This window comes from Aquarana catesbeiana, linkage group LG03, assembly GCF_042186555.1.
Source record: "Aquarana catesbeiana isolate 2022-GZ linkage group LG03, ASM4218655v1, whole genome shotgun sequence".
Classification (NCBI taxonomy): Eukaryota; Metazoa; Chordata; class Amphibia; order Anura; family Ranidae; genus Aquarana; species Aquarana catesbeiana.
This window is the reverse complement of record NC_133326.1, coordinates 637,450,067-637,474,367: the sequence shown is the minus strand read 5'-3', so window position 1 is coordinate 637,474,367 and position 24,301 is coordinate 637,450,067. Positions and strand designations below refer to the sequence as shown.

Here is a 24,301-nt window from a genome sequence, read left to right as displayed (position 1 = left end):
GACGCTATAACTTTTGCGCAATCCAATCAATATACTCTTATTGCGATTTTTTTACCAAAAATATGTAGAAGAATACATATCGGCCTAAACTGAGGAAAAAAATTGTTTTTTTATATATTTTTTTATTATAGCAAAAAGTAAAAAATAATGTGTTTTTTTCTAAATTGTCGCTCTTTTTTGTTTATAGCGCAAAAAATAAAAACCGCAGAGGCGATCAAATACCACCAAAAGAAAGCTCTATTTGTAGGAAAAAAGGACGTCAATTTTGTTTGGGTGCAACGCCGCACGTCCGTGCAACTGTCAGTTAAAGCGACGCAGTGCCGAATCGCAAAAAGTGCTCTGGTTAGGAATGGGGGAAAAAGATGTGTGCTGTGTGGCAGAGCTGTGTAAACCTCAGGACTGGATTGACAGAAATACAAACCCTTTGCCAGGTAAAATACCCCCTTATAATGTATATTTCATCCATGCCTTTAGCTGTTTGCCTGGATTTGAGCTTTCATGTTAAAGGACAGGTTAGATAACAAAATCTAAAGACTTTCTGCTCACAATAATCACCCTTGTATTGCTGGATTTAATAACAAGCAGAGAGGCACAGTATCCAATAGCATGCAATTAGAGGTCAGCCACCATTACTGTGAATACACTTAACCACAATAAGCCAGTCTGTCTCTGGTTGCTGCCGACTTGATGTCCTGGTCTACCTACAATAGATCTTCCCCTTTTATTCTGATATTTACTAAGCTGCATTTTTAAAGCTTGAACCAAACAAATATTGATCTGGTCTTCTTAAATTGGGCAATGTGTCTGAATGGCCAAATAACCATCATTTAATGTGCAAACCCAAGCGGCACGTTACATCTTGTTCAGATTCATCATCTGAGTGTTGGTATAGGAAGCAACCATATAACAGCTAATCTTGTTAAGTAGTACATTCTGTACGGACCGGCACCAATTTCTTGAGTAGACACGTTCCGACACTAAATGAAATGAAGAATACGGAATATGGGAACATAATGGATGGTGACTGCTCTCCGCTTACAAAATCAATACATTCTTCTCTTCCAAAAAAACGAAAGGTTCAGCCCACCCCAAAAAATGACATTTCAATTTTGTATGGATGGGTGGCAAACTGAATCACTTGATGCATCCATTGGTGGGGGGCGTTAGGGCCGAGTCACGACTCCACCCACTCGCCATGGTCACTACAAGAGATTCGCATCCTGGATTCTGTTTTACATTATGGAAATGAATTGGAGGAGTTACAGTAGACTCTTTGGTCTCACTTTGGCTTTGGAGACTGGGTGGAGGGGCTTGGTATCTCCCTGTGCCAAAGCCACTGTAAAATATCAAATGCCAAGAAGAGAAGAAAAGATTGATCGCACACTTGAATCCAAAAGATGCTGTAGAAATGTCTTTATTGTCACGAGCCAAACAAAATTGCAGTGATGATCAGTTGACGCGTTTCACACGAAACGTGCGAAACGCGTCAACTGATCATCACTGCAATTTTGTCTGGCTCATGACAATAAGGACTTTTCTACAGCATGTTTTGGATTCAAGTGTGCGATCAATCTTTTCTTCTCTTCTTGATATTGCCTACGGTGATGAGCCGGGATTAGCACCTTGGATCGGGTGTGTTCATTTTTTGCCTGAAGCGGTGTGTGCACCCTTGTTCTGTTTCCTGACATATCAATGCCACTGGGGTAATTTCATTAATAAACTTTAACCACTTCCAGCCCAAGGACGTCATATGACGTCTTTGGATTTCAGTGGGAATATCTGAAGGATTCCTGCAGCTGCAGGCATCGCTCAGATATCCTTGTTTTAATCCGGCGATTCTGTGCACCATAAGAATGATCATAGCGGCAGTTCCACCGCTTGATTGTTCTTACAGGCGACGGGAGGGGACGTCCCCCCTCCCGCCGCCATCTGGTGCTTCTCCGGGTTCTCCCATGCCATCGGGGACCTGGAGAAAGAATCGGCTACCAACGGATGACGACCATAGAGATTTCCAGTGACCAGATGGTCACCAGTCACCTCTATGACCGTCGGAGGCCCGGGCGCGACGTTATGACGCCACGGCCGGGTCGCGATTGTAAACAAAGCAAAAGATTAATTTTTTTCGATCTCATGCTTTCCAGCCTGGAGGAGAGATGTGGGGTCTTATTGACCCCACATCTCTCTATAAAGAGGACCTGTCACGAATCATTCCTATTACAAGGGATGTTTACATTCCTTGTAATAGGTATAAAAGTGATAAAAAAAAAAATGTAAAAGAAATTTAAAAAAAAATAAATAAAAATTTAAAAACGACCTTGTCCCTAGTAGCTCGCGCTCAGAAGCGAACGCACATGTAAGTCCCTCCCACATATGTAAACGCCGTTCAAACCACACATGTGAGGTATCGCTGCATGCGTTAGAGCATGAGCAATAATTCTAGTACTAGACCTCCTCTGTAACGCTAAACTGGTAACCTGTAAAAAAATGTCAAGCATCGCCTTTAAGTACCGAAGTTTGGAGCCATTCCATGAGTGTGCGTAATTTTAAGGCGCGACATGTTGGGTATCTATTTACTCAGCGTAACATCATCTTTCACATTATACAAAAATAAATTGGGCTAACTTTACTGTTTTGTTATTTTTTTAATTCATTAAACTGTTTTTTTTTTCCAAAAAAACGCGTTTGAAAAATTGTTGCGCAAATACCGTGCGAGATAAAAAGTTGCAACGACCGTCATTTTATTCCCTAGGGTGTCTGCTAAAAAAATATATATATATATAATGTTTGGGTGTTCTGAGTAATTTTCTAGCAAGCAAATGATGATTTTTTACATGTAGGAGAGAAGTCCCAGAATAGGCTCTGTATGGAAGTGGTTAAAAAACAAAAAATATATATAAATACATTTTTTTAAGTTTCAATTAAGTTTTTTTACTATATATGTGTGTGTGTATATATATATATATATATATATATTTTTTTTTTTTTTTTTCTATTTGTTTATCTTTTAAGGTTTTAAGGGTTTTTTGGGGGGTTTAATTGGTGAAATGACCCCAATGGTTTGTGAAGGCTTTGGCACTGACACACCAAGCCCCTCCTCTCAGTCTCCAAAGCCAAAGTAAGACCAAGGAGTCTCACTAAAATTTTATATATATATATTAGAGCTCCCATCTTCCTTCTTTACATTTCCTAGACTGGGAAGATGTTTAGAGATCCTGTATCTGTGCTCAGAACTATATATAGATATATATCTATATATAGATATATATTTATATCTACATATATATATATAGACAGATAGATATATTGTAGGGTTCCCATCTGCCTTTCCATTTCCTAGACTGGGAAGCTGTTCAGAGCTACTCTCTCTCTCTCTCTCTCTCTCTCTCTCTCTCTCTCTCTCTCTCTCTCTCTCTTTATGTATTTCTTTTTTCTATTTGTCTATTTTTTAAGGTTTTAAGGTTTTTTTTAGGGTTTAATTGGTGGAATGACCCCAATGGCTTGTGATGTCTTTGGCACTGAGATACCAAGCCCCTCCTCTCAGTCTCCAAATCCAAAGTAAGACCAAGGAGTCTCACTAAAATAGTATATTTATATATCTATATACATACACACACAGTAGATAGATAGATAGATAGATAGATAGATAGATAGATAGATAGATAGATAGATAGATAGATAGATAGATAGATAGATATAATATTTTTGAACTCCCATCTTCCTTTAAATTTCCTAGACTGGAAAGCTGCTTGGAGATCTCATATCTGCTCTCAGAACTCTCTCTCTGTATTTAATTAACTGAGCATTAACAGGTTACTTTAATCTTTCTTAAAGGAAAACTGACCTACTAACCACAAGAAAATCCACAAGTTAATTTCTTGGTGTTAAACCGCTGCAATCCTTTAATCCTTGTCTCATTTGTAAAGCATGAAACCATCACAGCTTATAGGAAGAAAAGAAGGAGACTTGGAGAGGAGGAAGAGAACATTTCTGAAGAATATTGATGACTGATGTCAGAAAACGAACGAGTGGAAAGAGGAAAAAAAAAAAAAAAAAGAAAAAACAGGTGGGTAGTAGACATGGAGAAGACAGGACGGACAGGGGTGTGACAACTGGATTTAATTAAATCTGACAGAAATTATTAAATGTGGAAAAAGATTGTGACAGCCAGACAGGTGAGGAATGGCAGAGCTGGGTGAGCTGGTGACAGGGGAAAAGTGAAGGGGATCATTCTACCGGGCAAACATTTTTGCAGCCCATCTATTGACTAGAACATGTATACTGCTTCCTCTCTATATACCTTTTATGAACTAGTCGTATGCAGACAGTCATATATTTCCAGGAGATCCTACGACACTGGATTGTCACCTCTTCAGCACAACCGTCAATCTCAGGCTGTCTAATTGTGCTTGCAGCTCTTATAGCTGAGAATTATACGGCACAGCCGGTCTATGCTGACAGCTAGACAAACATTCTCATCTGTAGGAAGGATACTGAAGCACATACAGTATAGATAGATAGATAGATAGATAGATAGATAGATAGATAGATAGATAGATAGATAGAAAAAGAGAGAGAGAGAGAGAGAGAGAGAGAGAGAGAGAGAGAGAGAGAGAGAGAGAGAAATCTCTATATATATATATATATATATATATATATATATATATATATATACACACACTGTATATGTAACCAGCAATTTAATTATGCAATAACCTTAACGTCACGCTCTTTTAAACCTTCCTCTCATTGCAATTAAACTAGATTACACCAATAATTGCATTAATGGTGGCAATACATCTGTCCATAGGCAAGTTCGTTATCTATCTTGTATAAATATGCATTCAATCCATGTAATCTAGACCCGGTGCTGTGTATGGTCAATAATTAAATCTCACAGTAAAGCAGAATATTCACCCAACACAGACATTAAAAGACAATTCCATCCCGAAATAAGAAAGGCGAATGATTTTTTTATGCTAAATTGAGTCTATTTCTGGTCCAAGCATTTTATGTACATAGGAGGAGCAGTGACATTTTAAGGAAATCCAAAATCCCCTTTGCATGTAGATTATACAGGTAGACATGGGGATGTCTAAAGAGGTAGAATGAAATAATTCCAACAAATCTATCCCAAACAGAGAATGACTTTTCATCTAGAGACACAAACCAAGCGCAACGTCCAGCCCATCTATAGAGCCTCGTCTCCTATTTCTATAGCTAACAGGTGTGTCGCTAAGTGTTTTCCCAACTTTGCTATAGCAAGTCATAAAGAGAAATAAGAAAGCTGGTGACAAGAACTCACAATTTTCTCAGAAGTACCAGCTCTGGTGCCGTTGAGACCCACAAGTGATGGCAATGTCTGTGACATCCAGTTGGTGACCATTGCCATAGTGCTGAGCACGGCCCCGATTTTCAATAAGGGAACCGTCATTGTGCCACCGAGGACACCATGCTCATGGGGTTGGCATCTTCACTGCCACCCTCCTCTCCTGGAGCTCATAGGTGGGTGTCCCTCTGAGTATGAGTGCCAAGCTCAGGCAGGCATGGAAATGCCCCTTAGAGGGAGGGGGGATGGGGGGGTGGGGGAGAGAGCACGGCTGCACTGCAGCTCCTGCCTGTGTCAAACCTGGGTACAGAGTGAAAGGAGGATGATAGAAAGAGAGAGAGAGAGAGAGAGGGAGAGGGAGAGGGAGAGCTGCCCCCTCCTCTCTGCCTCCCTGCTCTGCTTCTCCCTCCCACCCCTCCCTCCTGAGAAGCCACAGGACTGGGAAGACCCAGCCAGAAAGACATATCTATCTATCTATCTATCTATCGATCGATCGATCGATCGATCGATCGATCGATCGATCTATCTATCTATCTATCTCAGTCTACCCACTAAACTATCAATTTCTCTCCAATCCAAGGGTCTAAAGGACTGGCTATGTGTCTTTGTTTCTTTTGTACTTTTGTTCTTTCTATCTACTAAGGATGAGCCCCCCCCCCTGGTTTGGTTCGCACCAGAACTTGCAAACAGGCAAAAAAAAATTCGGACGAACACCGTTAAAGTCTATGGGACACAAGCATGAAAAAGACAGGAGACGTCAAGTGACGTCAGAGGAAGGCAGGGTCGCCCGTTTACGTCACCGAGTGTCCCCGCCCTCAGCTATATAGCAGCTGTCAGCGAGAAGCGTCACTCGGCGGGAGCCTCCCATGGAGGTGGAGCTGTTGCGGCTTTTTTTTTTTTTCAGCTTGTCGGGTGGCGTGAGATGGATCTACATCACGGGACATTTTTCGTTTTTTATTTTTTAATAAAGGACTTGTCCCAAAGTGTCTCCTGTCTTTTGACACCTTTTTTTTGTGAAATGGTAGGGTTACAGTGTACCCCATTACCAATTCACACAGGGGCGGAGGCTGGGATATGGGGGTCCCCTTGTTAAAGGGGGCTTCCAGATTCCGATAAGCCCCCCACCTGCAGACCCCCCACAATCACCGGGCAAGAGTTATGGGGATGAGGCCCTTGTCCCCATCAACATGGGGACAAGATGCTTTGGGGGACTACTCCAAAGCACCCTCCCCATGTTGAGGGCATGTGGCCTGGTACGGTTCAGGAGGGGGGGCACTCTCTCGTCCCCCTTTCTTTTCCTGCGGCCTGCCAGGTTGCGTGCTCGGATAAGGGTCTAGTATTGATTTTGGGGGGAACCCCTATGCCATTTTTTTAAATTTTGGCGCAGGGTTCCCCCTTAAAATCAGGTCTGGTATGGATTTGGGGGGGACCCCTACGTCATTTTTTTTTTAAATTTGGCGCAGGGTTCCCCTTAATATCTATACCAGACCTGAAGGTGCCTGGTATGGATTTTGGGGGGACCCCACGCAATTTTTAAAACATTTTTGGTTTAGGGTTCCCCTTAATATTCATACCAGACCCAAAGGGCCTGGTAATGGACTGGGGGGGGGACCCATGCCGTTTTTTTCAATGAGTTTTATCTATATTGTGGAGACTCAACAATTCATTACAGCCGCGATCAGTTTTAAATGACTTTTTTTCCTTTAGAAATGTCATTTTGCTGCGGTACTGTTCTAAACACGGGAAAAATGCGCCACTTTACAGGCATACTATAGACACCCCACAGGCACGATATTTAAAGGAATATTTCATTTTTATTGTTTCACTTTAAGCATTATTAAAATCACTGCTCCCGAAAAAAACGTCCATTTTTAAAACTTTTTGTTGCATTGATCCATATCCCCTGGGGCAGGACCCAGGTCCCCAAACACTTTTTATGACAATAACTTGCATATAAGCCTTTAAAATGAGCAATTTTGATTTTTCATGTTAGTGTCCTATAGACTTTAACAGGGTTCCATGGCTTTCAAATTTGCCACGAACACCACATAATGTTTGTTGTTCGCCGAACATCCGAACAACCAAAGTTCGGCCCGAGCCATTTGCCCATCCCTACTATCTACTACATATTCGAGTATCTTTTAGCCATAAGACTAGAGTAACACAGCTAGAGGGAGACCCCATTCTCTGTCCTACTGCCTTTTATATCAATCTGCCATTTTAATGATCTATCTATCTATGTGTCTCTCTATCTATCTGACAATCTATTTCTCTAATTACATCAGTCTACCCACTTAACTGTCTATGTCTCTCATATCCCAGGTTCAAACAGCTACCTCCCCCTCCCTCTAACACTTATATCTAAATATGTGACTTTCTTTTTCTCTCTCTCTCTTTCCTTCCTTTTCTTTTCTTCTTCCTTCCTTCCTTTTTCTCTCTCCTTCCTTCCTTCCTTTTCTTTTTCTCTCTCCTTCCTTCCTTCCTTCCTTCCTTCCTTCCTTCCTTCCTTCCTTCCTTCCTTCCTTCCTTTTCTTTTTCTCTCTCCGTCCTTCCTTTTCTTTTTCTCTCTCCTTCCTTCCTTCCTTCCTTCCTTCCTTCCTTCCTTCCTTCCTTCCTTCCTTCCTTCCTTCCTTCCTTCCTTCCTTCCTTCCTTCCTTCCTTCCTTCCTTTTCCTCTCTCCTTCCTTCCTTCCTTCCTTCCTTCCTTCCTTCCTTTTCTTCTCTCCTTTCTTCCTTCCCTTTCTTTTTCTCTCTCCTTCCTTCCTTTTCTTTTTCTCTCTCCTTCCTTCCTTCCTTCCTTCCTTCCTTCCTTCCTTCCTTCCTTCCTTCCTTCCTTCCTTCCTTCCTTCCTTCCTTCCTTCCTTCCTTCCTTCCTTCCTTCCTTTTCTTTTTCTCTCTCCTTCCTCCCTTCCTTTTCTTTTTCTCTCTCCTTCCTTCCTTCCTTCCTTCCTTCCTTCCTTCCTTCCTTCCTTCCTTCCTTCCTTCCTTCCTTCCTTCCTTCCTTCCTTCCTTCCTTCCTTCCTTCCTCCCTTCCTCCCTTCCTTCCTTCCTTCCTTTTCTTTTTCTCTCTCCTTCCTCCCTTCCTTTTCTTTTTCTCTCTCTCCTTCCTTCCTTCCTTCCTTCCTTCCTTCCTTCCTTCCTTCCTTCCTTCCTTCCTTCCTTCCTTCCTTCCTTCCTTCCTTCCTTCCTTCCTTCCTTCCTTCCTTCCTTCCTTCCTTTTCTTTTTCTCTCTCCTTCCTCCCTTCCTTTTCTTTTTCTCTCTCCTTCCTTCCTTCCTTCCTTCCTTCCTTCCTCCCTTCCTTTTCTTTTTCTCTCTCTCCTTCCTTCCTTCCTTCCTTCCTTCCTTCCTTCCTTCCTTCCTTCCTTCCTTCCTTCCTTCCTTCCTTCCTTCCTTCCTTCCTTCCTTCCTTCCTTCCTTCCTTCCTTTTCTTTTTCTCTCTCCTTCCTCCCTTCCTTTTCTTTTTCTCTCTCCTTCCTTCCTTCCTTCCTTCCTTCCTTCCTTCCTTCCTTCCTTCCTTCCTTCCTTCCTTCCTTCCTTCCTTCCTTCCTTCCTTCCTTCCTTCCTTCCTTCCTTCCTTCCTTCCTTTCTTTCTTTCTTCTCCTGCATTAGGAGTCAGGCTGCACATGTACAGTTTGGTGTTTTGTTAGAGGTTTTTTTTCTTAGGATAGTGCATGTGATCAGCACAGGGCCAATCAGCACTGTCCAGACAGAGGATCAGGGGAGAATGAAAACTCCTCCTACAAGCTCTAAGCAGACACTGATACTGACACAAGACTGCTCTAACTGCTAATGAAAAAGGTATTTATCGGTGTATATTTACTAAAACTATTGCATTTCCATGCTCTGTGTACTGCGGGAGACCAGATATAGTGAATGCAGGTCCTGGGTTTAGTAACACTTTAACTTGAGCGTCCTCCCCCCTCCTGAACCATACCAGGCAAATCTTTTGATTACGTTCAGCTGTCAGCGAGGAACCCCTTTGACATCTGATGACTTTTTTTATAAGGGAACAATAAAATGAAGTTTACTTACCTGATCCTCTGCTTCTACCCACAGCTAGACCCATCTCTGCAGCTTCTTCTCCCCCATGCTCCAGTGGTCTAGGGTCGCAAATAGGTGGCCTCTCAGTGGCCAAGCCTTGGCGCTGAGCGGCTGCATATTTGCATGCAATAGCGCCTATAAAGCTGTGCCAAGAGCGCAGTTACTGGCGGCTAATGGAAAGCTCTTGTTCGCTGCTTGCGATAAGGAACTTTCAGATCATGTAACTGCCCTGACAGCCAATCACCGAGGTCACATGACCATATGCCCCGACTCCTGGCATTCTAAAGCCGTTAAAGGGCTCTAAGGGGTTAAAACCAAAGCTGGAAGGACAGCCCAATGCCAGATCATTGTGGACTGCTGTCTGCTGGGGGAGCAGAGGACAGAGTAAGTAAAACTGTTTCTCCTCCCCCCTAGACAAAGTGAGCAAGGGATATATTTTTTTTTTAGTTGCCTAAAGTTGGACTTTAAGCACATTACACAAAACAAAAAATAAATAAGCTGTAAGAACTGTGTACTTGTTGTGCATTTTGATTTTGGATGTGCCATTTCTCAAAAAAGATAATCATCCGCAGCAGACTTTAGCCCTTTATATCTCCACAATGCTGCTTGAGACAACAGGATTTCCCTGTCTGCACAATATCACAGTGATCTAATTCTGGATACATGCAGACCGTGAAATCTCAGCAAAAAGTATACCCGTCTGAATTTAGCAACAACAATCTGTGTAGCAGTGCTAGAGATTTAAATGATAGCAAAGGGATTCCTGGAGCTCACATTATTTATCAAATTGGACGTAAACTGGTATTCTGTAGGATGATTTGTGTCTTTACCAATCTTCTCGGTCTTAGCTTCTTTAAAGTGAATATATGCTTTGGCTATGCGAAAGCAAACCTAAGGCAAAGCCACAGGTCCACTTAAAGGGCAAGTGGGCAACTCACTCTCCCTCCACAAATGCTGCCTATACTTATCTTTCCTTCACTACCCGGCCATTCCATTCAGCCATGGAAGTGAAGACAATTGCTGTGTAAGATTTAAACGAGAAGTCTGGGATTAAAAACAAACATTCATACACACCTAGATGGCTGCATGTCCCCTCTGGCTCTACTTCGAGGTCTAAATGATCAGAGACTGTTGATCACTCAGTTCTCGGTCTTCAGGCTTCAGAGGGCTAGTGACTGTCAGTCTCCGGCTCTCTGCTCTGCCCCTCCAGCGCTCCCTGGAGAGCCAGACTGTGGAGGGAGCGGCTGATCAGGCATCTGGACAGATCCTGACATTATTGACGGTATCCATGCAGAGCCTGGACCAGCTCTGTGACGGCTTTGTGGTTGAATATGGGTCATAGGAGTGCAGAACTAAGTGCACTCCAGTGACCCAAATGAGAAGTTGGGCCAAAAGAGCTTTGATCATACTACTCTTTTATGTCAGTCTGTTTTGAGCTCATGCGGAGCAATTTACTCGCTCCTTCTCCCCCCATACGACCACACTGGGGAGTGAGTCACATACTCCCCCATAATGGGAAAATGAAGCATTTGGAAATCAAAGTGAAGATGAGTATATGCAACAGAAGTGAGGGTGGGGTGGACATTTAAAGCCATACTCCAGACCATGCCTTTTGTTTTTAGTTGTGTATAGATTGGTGAAGCGTAAAATCTTCTGTCAAGTTTTATTTCTGTTTGTGACTCCGTTGGTGAGATTTAATTCACTTCCTATCTGTATTAACAGAACAAGAATTGAGGAAAGCTCAGTGGGGCAGGAAGACACAGGCAGTGATAATAACCTGATAATAACCTGAAAGAGGTTCTATTACTTTTCCCCTTTACTTAAAAATAGGGATGTGTTGCAATCTGTGTCCTCATTGGAGGGATTCCCCATCACTTCTTCTATAGACAGGGAGTGAGAGTTCCTCCCAATGGCAACACAAATTACAAAAGAAACACGCAAAAGAATCTTGAGTTCCTTATCTACCCTAAACATATTTAAGTTGTATTGGCAAAGCAAAGGTTCAATTCTCTATCAAACAATTCTGATTTTAAGCTGTATGTGAGAAATATCAAAATTGTCCTGGATGGCAAGTGGTTAGGTCATTGGTCTCCAAACTGTGGCCCTTTGGTTGCCCTTATCCAGGCATTGGGGCACTATGTCAGCAACTGACACCAATAATGGGGCACTATTCCTCCCATTAAAACCAATGATGGGACACTGACACCGGGGTGGTATCCAACTCAATGCTCAGCTTAAAGATTCCAGGAGTGGGACTGGAGTGTATATCCAGATAGCACAGTTCTTCCACTTTTATAACAACTGTAACAAGTTGGGAAGAATGATCTTCATGCCTACAGGATACTCTGAGCAGAACTAAATCCTCTGCAGGTCCCTGGAGCTCTCGCCATTGTGTGGAAGTGCACACTTGCCCTCTAGTGCAGTCTTTCTCAATCTTTTTACCTCAGGGTAACCCTTGAAATAATTTTTAGGTCCCAGGCAACCCCTGCTAAAATTATTTAATTGGGGGTAAGAGGGAAAAATGCCCCTTACTTTGATGTTCAGTGGACATAATGCCCCCTTTAAAATGGAGGTAAGAATGCCACTCTTACAGACAGCAATAGATAACTGGTATAATGCCACTGGCTCTGTCAAGTGGATCTAAAACAATGTAGGCACCACCATCAACTATACCCTTTTACACCCAGGGGAAATCTTGAAATAGTTTTTAGTTCTCTGGTAACCCTTGCTAAAATGATTAATTTGGGGGTCAGTGGGAGGAATTCTCCTTAAGTTGGTGGCCAGTAGGAAGATTACCATCCTTATGGTGGTGGTCAGAATGCTACTCTTACAGACAGCAATAAATATAGTTGGTGTCATGTCACTGGCTCTTCCAAGTGGCCCTGAATGTGGAACTATGCCAGCACCATCAGATGGGAGGCCATTCAGGCACAGTTTAATGAAATCCCCAGCAACCACTAGAGGAACTGTAGGGTTCCAGAGAACCCATGTTAAGAATGGCTGCTCTAGTGTGCTCCCCTCCAGCGATGGGTCATCTGCACTCCTCCACATCATGGCTACTGGCATCTTCCCTTGGTTCTCTTCTTCTGGGTCCACTTACTTCCAGGTTAACCACTGAGCAGCCACTGATGATGTACAGTAACTCCCACACCTGCATGCTGGCATTAAATCATCCCAGGACCCAACTCAATGCTCAGCTTAAAGATTCCAGGAGTGGGACTGGAGTGTATACTGCAGTGCACATGCATCCCAGATAGTGTACATTATTTTTTTAAAAATGATAGCAAACAGGTAATGTAATTTTTGGCAGAATTCTCTTTCTAAAATCTCTTTTTTTTTTTTAATTAGATTTTGTTTTATTTTTAAAGGACAAGTTCAGTATTTTGCAAAGAAACCCAGCCCCCTCACTAAATCCACAAATTTGCTATACTAAATTGGCACTCCTGCAGGTGCTTACCTACTTTCTCTGGCGATGGGCTACCTGTGTCTGTGTCCTTTTCAAGTCCATGGGATATTTTTGAGCAGCCGTGGACAGGCCAGCATTAGAGTATTACCAGCTGGAGTGTAGACAACGCAGGCCACCAATGTCAGAGGAGGTAAGTAAGCCTCTTGGCTTACTTTTGTTCCTCTTCTAGTACATTTTATGTAGACCTTTTACCAAATATAATGGATCAGGTTAGGGCTACCCTAGGTGGCAATAATATATGCCCCTAGCTATCATAAATACCTCTTTCTGTGACTTTTGAAAATCTTCATGTGATGTAGTAACCTCTTCACACATCTCAATAAGACAATGGAAGAGAAGTGTTAACCTTCCAATGCTCTCCAATTCAATCCATAACATGCATGGTGCAAACAGACGCAGGTTCTGGTGCTACAATCAACAAGCAGATGTCTCCTTAAATGTGAGGCAGACACCTGCCTGTCTATTGCTAGCTTTAATCATTCCCTCTGCACAATACGTGATTAATGTATTGCGACATGTAAGCCCATTCCAGATAAGAGGAATCCATGTCGCTTAATCCTATTGATTTTCTCCAGACTCTAAACCTAGAAAATAGGCTCAGCCTTGTGGCCTGTTAGGGAGAATTTTAGCAAGATTCAAGCTCAGATGAATCTCCTCAATCCTATTAAGTGAAATAGAAACTATTTTTTGTTATAAAGGATGCTAGATTACCAGCTGGGCACAACATTTTTAGAGGTTCAATCATGTTTTTGGAGTTTTTTATTAGTAACACCTTATTAAAGACATAGACTATATATATATAGATGTGTGTGTGTATATATATATCTATATATCTATATATCTATATATATAGATATATAGATATATATACAGTATCTCACAAAAGTGAATACACCCCTCACATTTTTGTAAATATTTTATTATAGCATTTCATGTGACAACATTGAAGGAATGAGACTTTGCTACAATGTAAAGTAGTGAGTGTACAGCTTGTATAACAGTGTAAATTTGCTGCCCCCTCAAAATAACTTAACACACAGCTATTAATGTCTAAACTGCTGGGAACGTGAGTACACCCCTAAGTGAAAATGTCCAAATTGGGCACAAAGTGTCAATATTTTGCGTGGCCACCATTATTTTCCAGCACTGCCTTAACCCTCTTGGGCATGGAGTTCACCAGAGCTTCACAGGTTGCCACTGGAGTTCTCTTCCACTCCTCCATGATGACATCATGGAGCTGGTAGATGTTAGAGACCTTGTGCTCCTCCACCTTCCATTTGAGGATGCCCCACAGATGTTCAATAGGGTTTAGGTCTGGAGACATGCTTGGCCAGTCCATCAACTTTACCCTCTGCTTCTTTAGCAAGGCAGTGGTAGTCTTGGAGGTGTGTTCGGGGTCATTATCATGTTGGAACACTGCCCTGCGGCCCAGTCTCCAAGGGCAGGGGATTATGCTCTGCTTCAGTATGTCACAGTACATGTTGGCATTCATGCTTCCCTCAATGAACTGTAGCTTCCTAGTGCCAGCAGCATTAATGCAGCACCAGACCATGACACTCCCACCGCCATGCTTGACTGTAGGCAAGACAGACTTGTCTTTGTACTCCTCATCTGGTTGCCGCCACAAACACTTGACACCATCTAAACCAAATAAGTTTATGTTGGTCTCATCAGACCACAGGACATGGTTCCAGTAATCCATGTCCTTAGTCTGCTTGTCTTCAGCAAACTGTTTGTGGGCTTTCTTGTGCATCTTCTTTAGAAGAGGCTTTCTTCTGGGACGACAGCCATGCAGACCAATTTGATGCAGTGTGTGGCGTATGGTCTGAGCACTGACAGACTGACCCCCTACCCCTTCAACCTCAGCAGCAATGCTGGTAGCACTCATACGTCTATTTCCTAAAGAAAACCTCTGGATATGACGCTGAGCATGTGCACTCATCTTCTTTGGTTGACCATGGCGAGGCCTGTTCTGAGTGGAAACTGTTCTGTTAAACCGATGTATGGTCTTGGCCACCTTGCTGCAGCTCAGTTTCAGGATCTTGGAAATCCTCTTATAGCCTAGGCCATCTTTATGTAGCGCAACAATTCTTTTTTCAAGATCCTCAGAGAGTTCTTTGCCATGAGGTGACATGTTGAACTTCCAGTGACCAGTATGAGAGAGTGAGAGCAATAACAAAAATTTAACACACCTGCTCCCCATTCACACCTGAGACCTTGTAACACTAACAAGTCACATGACACCGGGGAGGGAAAATGGTTAATTGGGCCCAAATCGGACATTTTCACTTAGGGGTGTACTCACTTTTGTTGCCAGTGGTTTAGACATTAATGGCTGTGTGTTGGGCTATTTTGAGGGGACAGCAAATTTACACTGTTATACAAGCTGTACACTCACTGCTTTACCTTGTAGCAAAGTGTCATATCTTCAGTGTTGTCACATGAAAAGATATAATAAAATATTTACAAAAATGTGAGGGGTGTACTCACTTTTGTGAGATACTGTCTATCTATCTCTCTCTCTCTCTCTCTCTCTCTCTCTCTATCTATCTATCTATCTATCTATCTATCTATCTATCTATCTATCTATCTATCTATCTATCTATCTATCTATCTATCTATCTATCTATCTCTCTCTCTCTCTATCTCTCTATCTATCTATCTATCTATCTATCTATCTATCTATCTATCTATCTATCTATCTATCTATCTATCTATCTATCTATCTATCTATCTATCTATCTATCTATCTATCTATCTATCTACAGTATATAGATATATATATATATAGATCTGCCAGTTACTGCCAGTTTAACGCCATTTACTTCTGTGTGCATTACTGCCAGTTTAACACCATATAGTTCTGTGTGCCTCACTGACAGTTTAATGCCATATAGTTTTGTTTGCATTACTACCAGTTTAATACCATATAGTTCTGTGTGCGTTACTGCCAGTTTGGCCAGCTTGGTCCCTAGCTTGACACAGAAGGCGATTCTCCACCGTGCCCGTTCGGTGAGAATACTGCTCCAGTACTTGCTTCAGTTACTCACTGTGGTCCCTGGTAAAGGTGATTGGTCCCTTCGTGAGGACAGCTTCCCTTCTACCTCTGACCACTAACACATTTTCTGACCGGCCAAACCAGCACTTTTGGTTGGAGTGCAAGCCACAGTCCCAACCCTGTGCTGCCCTCTTTTTTCTGGATAGGCCCTCACACAGCCTGGCAGCCTGGGGCAGACGACACGTGTCCACCCAGCCGGCGGTCTGGGTGGCACACAAGAACCTGTATCAACTGACCTCACCCAAATATATAGGCTTTCCCAGCAGGCCAAGGAATTCAACAAAATCCCTGCCCATTGGCTGAGATACCCCATATACCCATAACCTGACCTTAAGTTGTCCTTCTCAATCTAATACCTCCAAGTGCTCGGCCACCTGGTGGTAGAAGAGGAAAGCACAACCAGGTCAAACTTAGGGAGAAGTCAACTACAGTAGCTACTTCTGACAAGGAATTTGGCGAGGAGCGCCCTGACTAGACCCCAGGGCGCTACATCTGCTTTATCAGGTCCGTGGAACACTATTCCTTCCACTGATACAAGACACTGTTCTTTCTACACCAACAATAGGGCATAATTCCTGTCACTCATAACAACAATAGGGCACTATTCCTACCACTCTCCCCAACAATGGGGCACAGTTTCTCTAACTGACACCAACTGCAGTGCCATATTTTTCCCACTGACACCAATGAGCACTATTTCTTACTCTGATACCAACAATGGGGCACTATTCCTCCCAATGACACCAATGATGGGGTGCTTTCTTCCCCTAATACCAAAGGGGCAATATTCCTCCCACTAATACCAATGATGGCGACAATGGGACAATATTCCTTCCACTAATACCAATGATGGGGCATTCTTTACTCTTATTGACACCAGAGCATTTTCTATTTCCCCCTCAAAGTGTGAAGGACAGTAAATTGGCCCACTCATCAGATGTGCGCAATATTAAAGCATGACATGTTTGGTATTTATTTAATCATCATAATATCATCTTTTATATTTTACCAAACAATTGGGCATTATATTATGTTTTTGTGCATTCAAATTCAGTGTATTTTTTCCAACAAAATTGTGTTAAAAAAAATGCAACACCCACCATTTTATTATCTAGGGCTTCTACTTTAAGAAAATATATAATGTTTGGGGTTCTAAGTAATTTTTAAGCAAAAATACTGATTCTGTCAGAAAAAAAAGCTTGGTCTTCAAGTGGTTAAACCCTTCGGATTTACTTGCCACAACAAATATTTAGAATCTGTATTTTTGTACTCATAAAATGCTTTTTTTTGTAAACATTTTACATATTTTACTAACAACATCAAATAGCCTACTCTTATTACCGACATTGCATACATCTGGACAGCTGGCAGCTCTGATAGGTAGAAGCCTAGGCACTAATGTCAATCGCCTGAAGGAGAAGTATTGTAGCATCAAAGAAGAGTGGAGAGAGGAAAGGAGGTAAAATGAGGTGAAGTGTTGGATAGTTTTCAACGGTATCATTGCAATTAGTGCAGCAGACCATGATCATTATACAATAAGTTAAACAGCTGTCACTATTTTTTTCTATTTTTTTTTGTTATTAAATTTTTTATATTAAAAATTGCTACATTCCTGTCTCCCGCCTGCTCATGTCAGTTGTTTTAATAGCATCATTACAGATAGAGAACTTTCAGTCAATTACTTTAAAAGATAGCATTCCCAAAACTGATACTTCACTTTCAGGTAGATTTATGTGGGTTGAATTACTTAGGCTCCACGCACACTGGCTTAAAAAAGAAATGCTGCTCCTGAAGGAGTTTAGCATTTTGCCTGAAGAAGCGACTAATGTTATCCTATGTGTCCATACACATAAGGTAGTCTAGAAGTTTTTTTTTTTAGCTCAGCCTTTAGAGGTAGAAAAAAATTCCCTTCCATTCTGCAAGAGAAAAACGCTCTTAAACGCTAGTACCAAAAACGCTGAACATGGCAGTGGAGTTTTTTTAAACACTTTCTGCCCGTTATTCGCTATAGCCGAAAGATGACTACAGCATGGGCTTCTTTGCAGGGAGGGCATCCATGGACGCCCTCCTGTAATCACACTGCCCACAAGCCTTGGAACTCAGCTGATCACAGTTCGAGGTAAAGGGCTAATCACAGCGCCCCTTAACCTTGGCATCAGCTGTCCGCCAATGACAGCTATATACAGGATGTAAACACAAGCCAGTTATCGGCTTTTCTTTCCTCATGTTGACAGCGGGAGGAGAGGAGAGGAGAGCTGATAACCGACTTATGTTAAAGGGACATCGCCACTGATAATCAGGACCCTGATTACCAGTGTCCTGATTATTAATGCAGTCCCACCAATGCCCACCAGTGCTGCCAATTAGTTCCCATTAGTGCCACCTATCAGTGCCCATCAGTGCTGCCAATCAGTGCCCATTAGTGCCTCATCAGTGTTACCTATCAGTGCCCATTAGTGCCACCTATAAGTGCCCATCAGTGCTGCCTATCAGTGCCACCACTCAGTGCCCATTAGTGCCACCTATCAGTGCCCATCAGTGCTACCTATCAGTGCAGCCTCATCATTGCCCACCAGTGTCACCTCATCAATGCCCATCAGTTCCAACTATCAGTGCCGATCAATGCCTCCATTAGGGGCGCAGGGGCACCACCCTCCTAATCCATTTGCCCGGCCCCTAACCTAAATGCAGGGTGCCGGACGCATGGCTTTCAATAGGGGCTTTTTTAAGCACGTGATTAGAGCCTGAGGCTCTAATTGGCTTCAAAAAAGGGTGGGTTCGTGGCACAGAGCACTGCGCCCTGAGCCCACCCAGTTGTGTGACAATAGCGAATCGTTATTCACTATTGTCTTCCTGCTTCTCCTCCCGACCGATCAGGAAGCGGGTCTTAAGACCCGACTGGCCAAGAGGAGAAGCCACCATATTGGCCGGGATCAGGGGGAGGGACACCAAGGAGAAGACGCAGGGGGAAGCGGTCAAAGCTGCCCGCTACCTGGATGGGGCAAGTGCGGGGCTGCTGGACGGACGGACAGAGGGGCGAGCGACGGGATGGGCGGGTTTGTTCGCCAACCGAATGAACAGGGGGGGGTCGAGTGGTTTGCTTGCCGCCCCCCTTCCCAAAAATAGAGCACCAGCCTCCACTGAGTGCCACCTATCAGTGCTGCCTCATCGGTGCCACCTCTTCAGTGCCCATCAGTGCAGCCCATCAGTGCAGCCCATCAGTGCAGCCTATCAGTGCAGCTTCATCAGCGCACATCAGTGAAGGAAAGAAATTACCTGTTTGTAAAATTGTATAACAAACTATGAAAAAAACATTTTTTTCTAAATTTTCGTTCTTTTTTTCATTTATTTAGCAAAAAAAATAAAAACCCCAGTGGTGATTAAATACCACCAAAAGAAAGATCTATTTGTGTGAAAAAATTATAAAATGGTCATATGGGTACAGTGTTGCATGACCGTGCAATTGTCATTCAAAGTGTGAATGCTCTAAAACCTAAATATTGGCCCAGGCAGGAGGGGTGTAAAAGTGCCCAGTAGGCAAGTGGTTAAGCTAGTGTGCATAGAGCCTTAAAGCTGTATTAAACCCAAAACCAAACAGTAACATTCTGGAGGAAGGATACTATTAAATGTATTAGCAGATTTAAATACACTAACAAATTAAAGACAAACTCCGGCTGACACTTAATAATCAATGACAGTAAACATTTTTGTTACTTTTGGGATAAAGGTTTTACATGAATAAAGCTGATCATTGTAAGAACCCCTGCCAGTGTTAAATGCTTTATCTCATCCCTATAACTGATACGTTCTGCTGGAGCACTTGCCCTTGTGAAAAACAAGGGACTTACAGCTAGATCACCAAATGAAAATAAAGGAAAGAAAGTCTAAAAAAGAAAAATAATGCAGCCATCACATCTAAGAATTGGTAGGCTGCAATGTAATAAATGTTTGCTTATGGGTTTAATACACTGACTATAAACTAGTATATTTTTATGCAAACTTGGAAAAAAACGTGAAAACTGCAAAGATTATCAGTACATTCGATGGATGGACAAACCTCATTTGAAAGTACTTCAAAATTTAGTTTGCTTATAACATTCGATTTTGGAGTGAATGCAGTGGCGGCCGTTGGTAATTTTTTTTTGGGGGGGAGGGGCGTCAAACGTGAATCTATCCATTATACATATAGGGGGTGGCGTGGATAGAGGAAGGGCGACCTAGTGCCCCTAATTGAGGGCCGCCACTCAGTGAATAAACTTCACCACACTAAAACCACATTCACAATTTCCATCCTGCTCCTTCAGATTTTCTTACCATCTGCCATGATTTTTGCTTTCTTTAAAGCCTAAATGTACCTAAAACAAAAAAAAAAAAAAAAAAATCAATGCAAGGGACATTAGTTACCCTCAGTTAGATATGTCCCTGGTGCTGCTGTGTTCTTCTTTTGCATAAATCCTCCTCCTCCGATGAATGCCTAGATCCAATCACCCCCCCCCCCCCTTCCCCACCACCTCGATAATCTTCTGGTGCAGGAGGAGTTAAGGGAGGGGCTGTGAAAGGCACTCATCAGGACAACGCCCATCCTTTCTACCTAGCTCCTCCATTCATGGAAACCATTAGTACAGGGTCCATGCCGGGACCTCAGTCACCTGCTGATAGCACTGTGCTTCCCAGAGCAGAAATTGGTAGTTCCAGTGTCCACCAGTGGGTGTCTCCCAGCAGCCAGCTGTTTCTAGTAATCAGTCTCCACCTGATGCTGGTTGCTGGGAGGGTATTTAGTCTCTCCTCTGCTAGTATACTTTGCGTCAGTATTTTGCTTTGCTACCCGGATACTGACACTGACTGTGTGCCATTTATCCTGCTCCTGATTTTGCTCTTGCCCTGCATCCCGCACCTTGCTGCCTTATTTTTGCTACCCTTGTACCTGATCCTGGTCCTGGTTCCCCCTTCCCATCTGTTCCCTGAGTCCCCAGTTTACCCTGTTTATGCCCATTTTTGTACATATTGTATATAGTTGGTTTGTAGTTAAGTTTCCTATTTCTTAGTTAGGCATTTTGGTTATATGGTTGTGGTTCACTTGTATTTTTATGTTTGCTGTTTGCTGGTGTTTGAATGTCTTTTGTTTTACTATTAATACCTTTACTTTACTATATATAGTCTGGTCTCAGTTTCCTAGTGTAGCTACACCAATCTAGCCATCTACAAGTAGTCTGCTGATACCTGACAGTCCATGATTTAAACAAGATCTATGAATGGAGGAGATGGATGAATGATTGATTGGTCCACCCCCTCCAATCATAGATCCTGTTTCATTCATAAGAAGCTGTAGTAGCACCTTGTAAGAAATGGAGGAGCTGGACGGAAAGGGTGAACATAGTCAGGCACAAATTCAATTATTTTCCAAAGCATTTAAAGTGGACCATCACTCCTATTTATGTTATTATTCCCCCACCTTCAGGAAATCAAACCAATGTTTTTTTGTTTTTTTTTTGTGGGGGAAACACATTTTTTGGCGTTGCACCTCCACCTTTCTTGCTTAGGTGAGACTGACACCCCCCATATTTGAAGACGTCTATGTCACATATGTCCATGCACATACCCATGTCACATATCCCAGGAGGCCTCAGGGCTATATAGTATACACTTTGCATGCATAATGGAGTGTCAACATGGAGCCAGCTGCTAAGACTTGGAAGAGACAGTTGGCCTCCTTATGAAGTCAAAAAGATGGCCACGCTGAACCCAGCATGCAGCAGCTTTTGAGGGATTACTGCATGACAACACTGAAATTGCTGGGTGGGTGTGTATGTTATTTGCCCTCAACCCAGTAGACAAGGTAAGAGAGGGTTAAGAGAAAAAAAACCTGGGGAGGGGGGAAAAAGCCACCATTTCTAAGCTGCAGAATGCCAAGATTATTAGCATGCAAAGGGACAAAAAACTGTGCTTATAGAACCCTACTGACATTAAATCTCAAACTTCAATCACAGAATTCAACAATGCTGAAAGCTGCATAATTTACACATACAATAAATATGAAAATAACTAGCTCTGATAGAAGTAAATGGTGTACAAATGTTACCTTCATTAGGAAGCAATCACACTACCAGCAACTCAAACATTCAAAGAACACATGGAGATTCCAAGCTGTGCCTCCAGGTAGAACTTATACTGCACAGGAGGATCGCAAAATGACTGTACATGAGATTTATTGCCTACAGAAAGAGCTGTTGGATCCATGGTTTTCTGAGGACCAGGCAAATCAAAGCAGATTGGGTAAACTTTCATAGCAAATGAAGACTCTAAGGAATTTTCACTAAGGAATTGATTGGCTGATTGGCCATTTTTCTACCAATTCAAGTGGCAATTTCTTCAGTTTTTTGACCACGAGAACTGGGTGATTGAGAGAACCCCGTAGAATAGATGACTCTGATACAGCCATTCTTAACCTTTCACTCATGAGGAACCCTTGAAATAATTTTCAAGTCTCAGGGAACCTCTATTAAGACCAATTTATTGGGGTTAGCGGAAAAATAGTGGGGTTCAGATGCTCTTCTGGTCCAGAGGCTGTGGTGCCTACAAATGGCCTTGGAATGTTGCAGACCCATCAGACGGGAGGTCAATCAGCCATAGCTCAAGGAACCAATAGCAATCTCTGCAGGAACTCTAGGCTTCTATGGAATCCTGGTTGAGAATGGCTACTCTAGTAATTATAAGATCCTAAAAATTCATAGTGGGGGTTCAGTTGCTCTCCTAGTCCAGCAGCTATGGTGCCTACAAATAGCCTTTGAACCATGCAGACCCATCAGATGGGAGGACAATTAGCCACAGCTCCAGGAACCACTAGCAATCTCTACAGGAACCATATGCTTCTACAGAACCCTGGTAGAGAATGAATCTCCTAGTTATTAAAAAATCCTAAACATTCACAGTGGGGTTAAATTGTTCTTCTAGTCCAGTGGCTGTGGTGCCTACAAATTGCCTTGGGACTATGCAGACCCATCAGATGGGAGGTCAATCAGCCACAGCTCAAGGAACCACTAGCAATCTCTGGAGGGACTGGAAAAGGTGTGTGTGCCGCTCAGGCTCAATAGAGAGGTGGTATGTAAACAGTACATCCACAGCTGCTGTTAGAGTGCTGACAGAGGATGGAGCCCATCCTGGCTCCTGCAAGGGTTCAAGAAGAAAATGGGTAGCCCCTGGAAGTCGCACATCTAAGGTGTCCTAGAGAGGTGAATGGAGTGACAACCTCAGCCTGCACTCCAAACAAGCCACGCCCCCAATGCATTTTACTCTGCCTCCCCTGGAGTTTTGTTATGGGGAATCTCTAGAAGAACCCTAGGCTTCCACCGAAATCTGGTTGAGAAGGTCTACCCTAGTTATTGAAATATTCTAAACATTCCAGCGACTGTGGTGCCTACAAATGCCCCCTCCTGATGGCCTATTATGAAGCTCAGCATGGATACCTGGAAGGGAGAGGAGGGAAAGATCAGCTCCACCATGGAGAGATTTTCTGACATTGGAAAATCTCTGTCTAACATGTTCACTAGTATTCACAGAGATTATGCAATTTGTTAAAAAGTCTTTGGGTGAGGGAGCCAATCTCTACCTCTTCTTATTAAAAGCTAAGGTTTGATGGGTTGCTTGGGTACAGGCAGGTCATTCCAGGGAGACTTCTGCCTGTCTATATAGCTGGGCTCATCCAGGTTAAAAACAAAAAGAATGTTATTGATGTGACATGCAATGACAAACACCATTCAGTTCAACAGTAACCTGAGCCCAGGCTGTATGGTCCATGACAGCCTGAACCTGAGGGAAGTTGGTTGAATGACGCTGTCAATCAACCCAGAAGACTGAGGACATCTAGTGGTAAAAAGAAGTGCTGCGGGGGACAGCTCCAGTTTAAAGATGAGTATTGCAACAAAAGCAGCATGTTTTATGTTTATTTTCCTTGGCTATTCACTTTTATTTCAAACTTTTTTTTTCAGACGAGTTCCACTTTTAGTGTGTAGGCTGTAGACGCCAATAACTACTGAGTAACTTTTGTTTACAGTTCCCCCATAAAAAGGCTTTTAATTCTATTATACATAAATGTTATTTTGACATTTCAAACTGTTACATAATCAGTAGGCCCACTTTTAAGAAATTAAACATTTTCTCAAATCTGCTGAACAGTCATCACATTAAAAGAGAAAAATGCAATTAGTAAGTTAAATACTTACATTGTTACAGTAAACTAAACAAGCAAGCACAGGAAGACAGCAAGTCTGGGGGATCAGGAGGATGGCATAGCATGCTGGGAGTTTTTTTTAATGACTGTGTTTAAAGCACACCTGTCATATATACTTCAAATGTTTTTACAGACATAAAAGAACAGCATGAGGGATAGATAATATTTGCAAATATAATTATA

The 24,301-nt window shown here is 42.5% G+C and overlaps 1 protein-coding gene across 2 annotated transcripts in view; it reads right to left on the bottom strand.

Moving 5' to 3' along the window:
* The window catches only part of OLFM2 (olfactomedin 2), a 522,305-nt gene that overhangs the window by 228,858 nt on the left and 269,146 nt on the right, over positions 1-24,301 (bottom strand). The window contains exon 1 of one of the 2 annotated variants that reach the window (XM_073622530.1): positions 5,303-5,589. The exons of the other annotated variant lie outside the window; for it this stretch is intronic. Within the exon in view, the coding sequence (XP_073478631.1) occupies positions 5,303-5,431 (129 nt within the window). The 5' untranslated portion in view covers positions 5,432-5,589. Of the gene's footprint in view, positions 1-5,302; positions 5,590-24,301 lie in introns of those variants that run through there. 2 annotated transcript variants of the gene reach the window in all.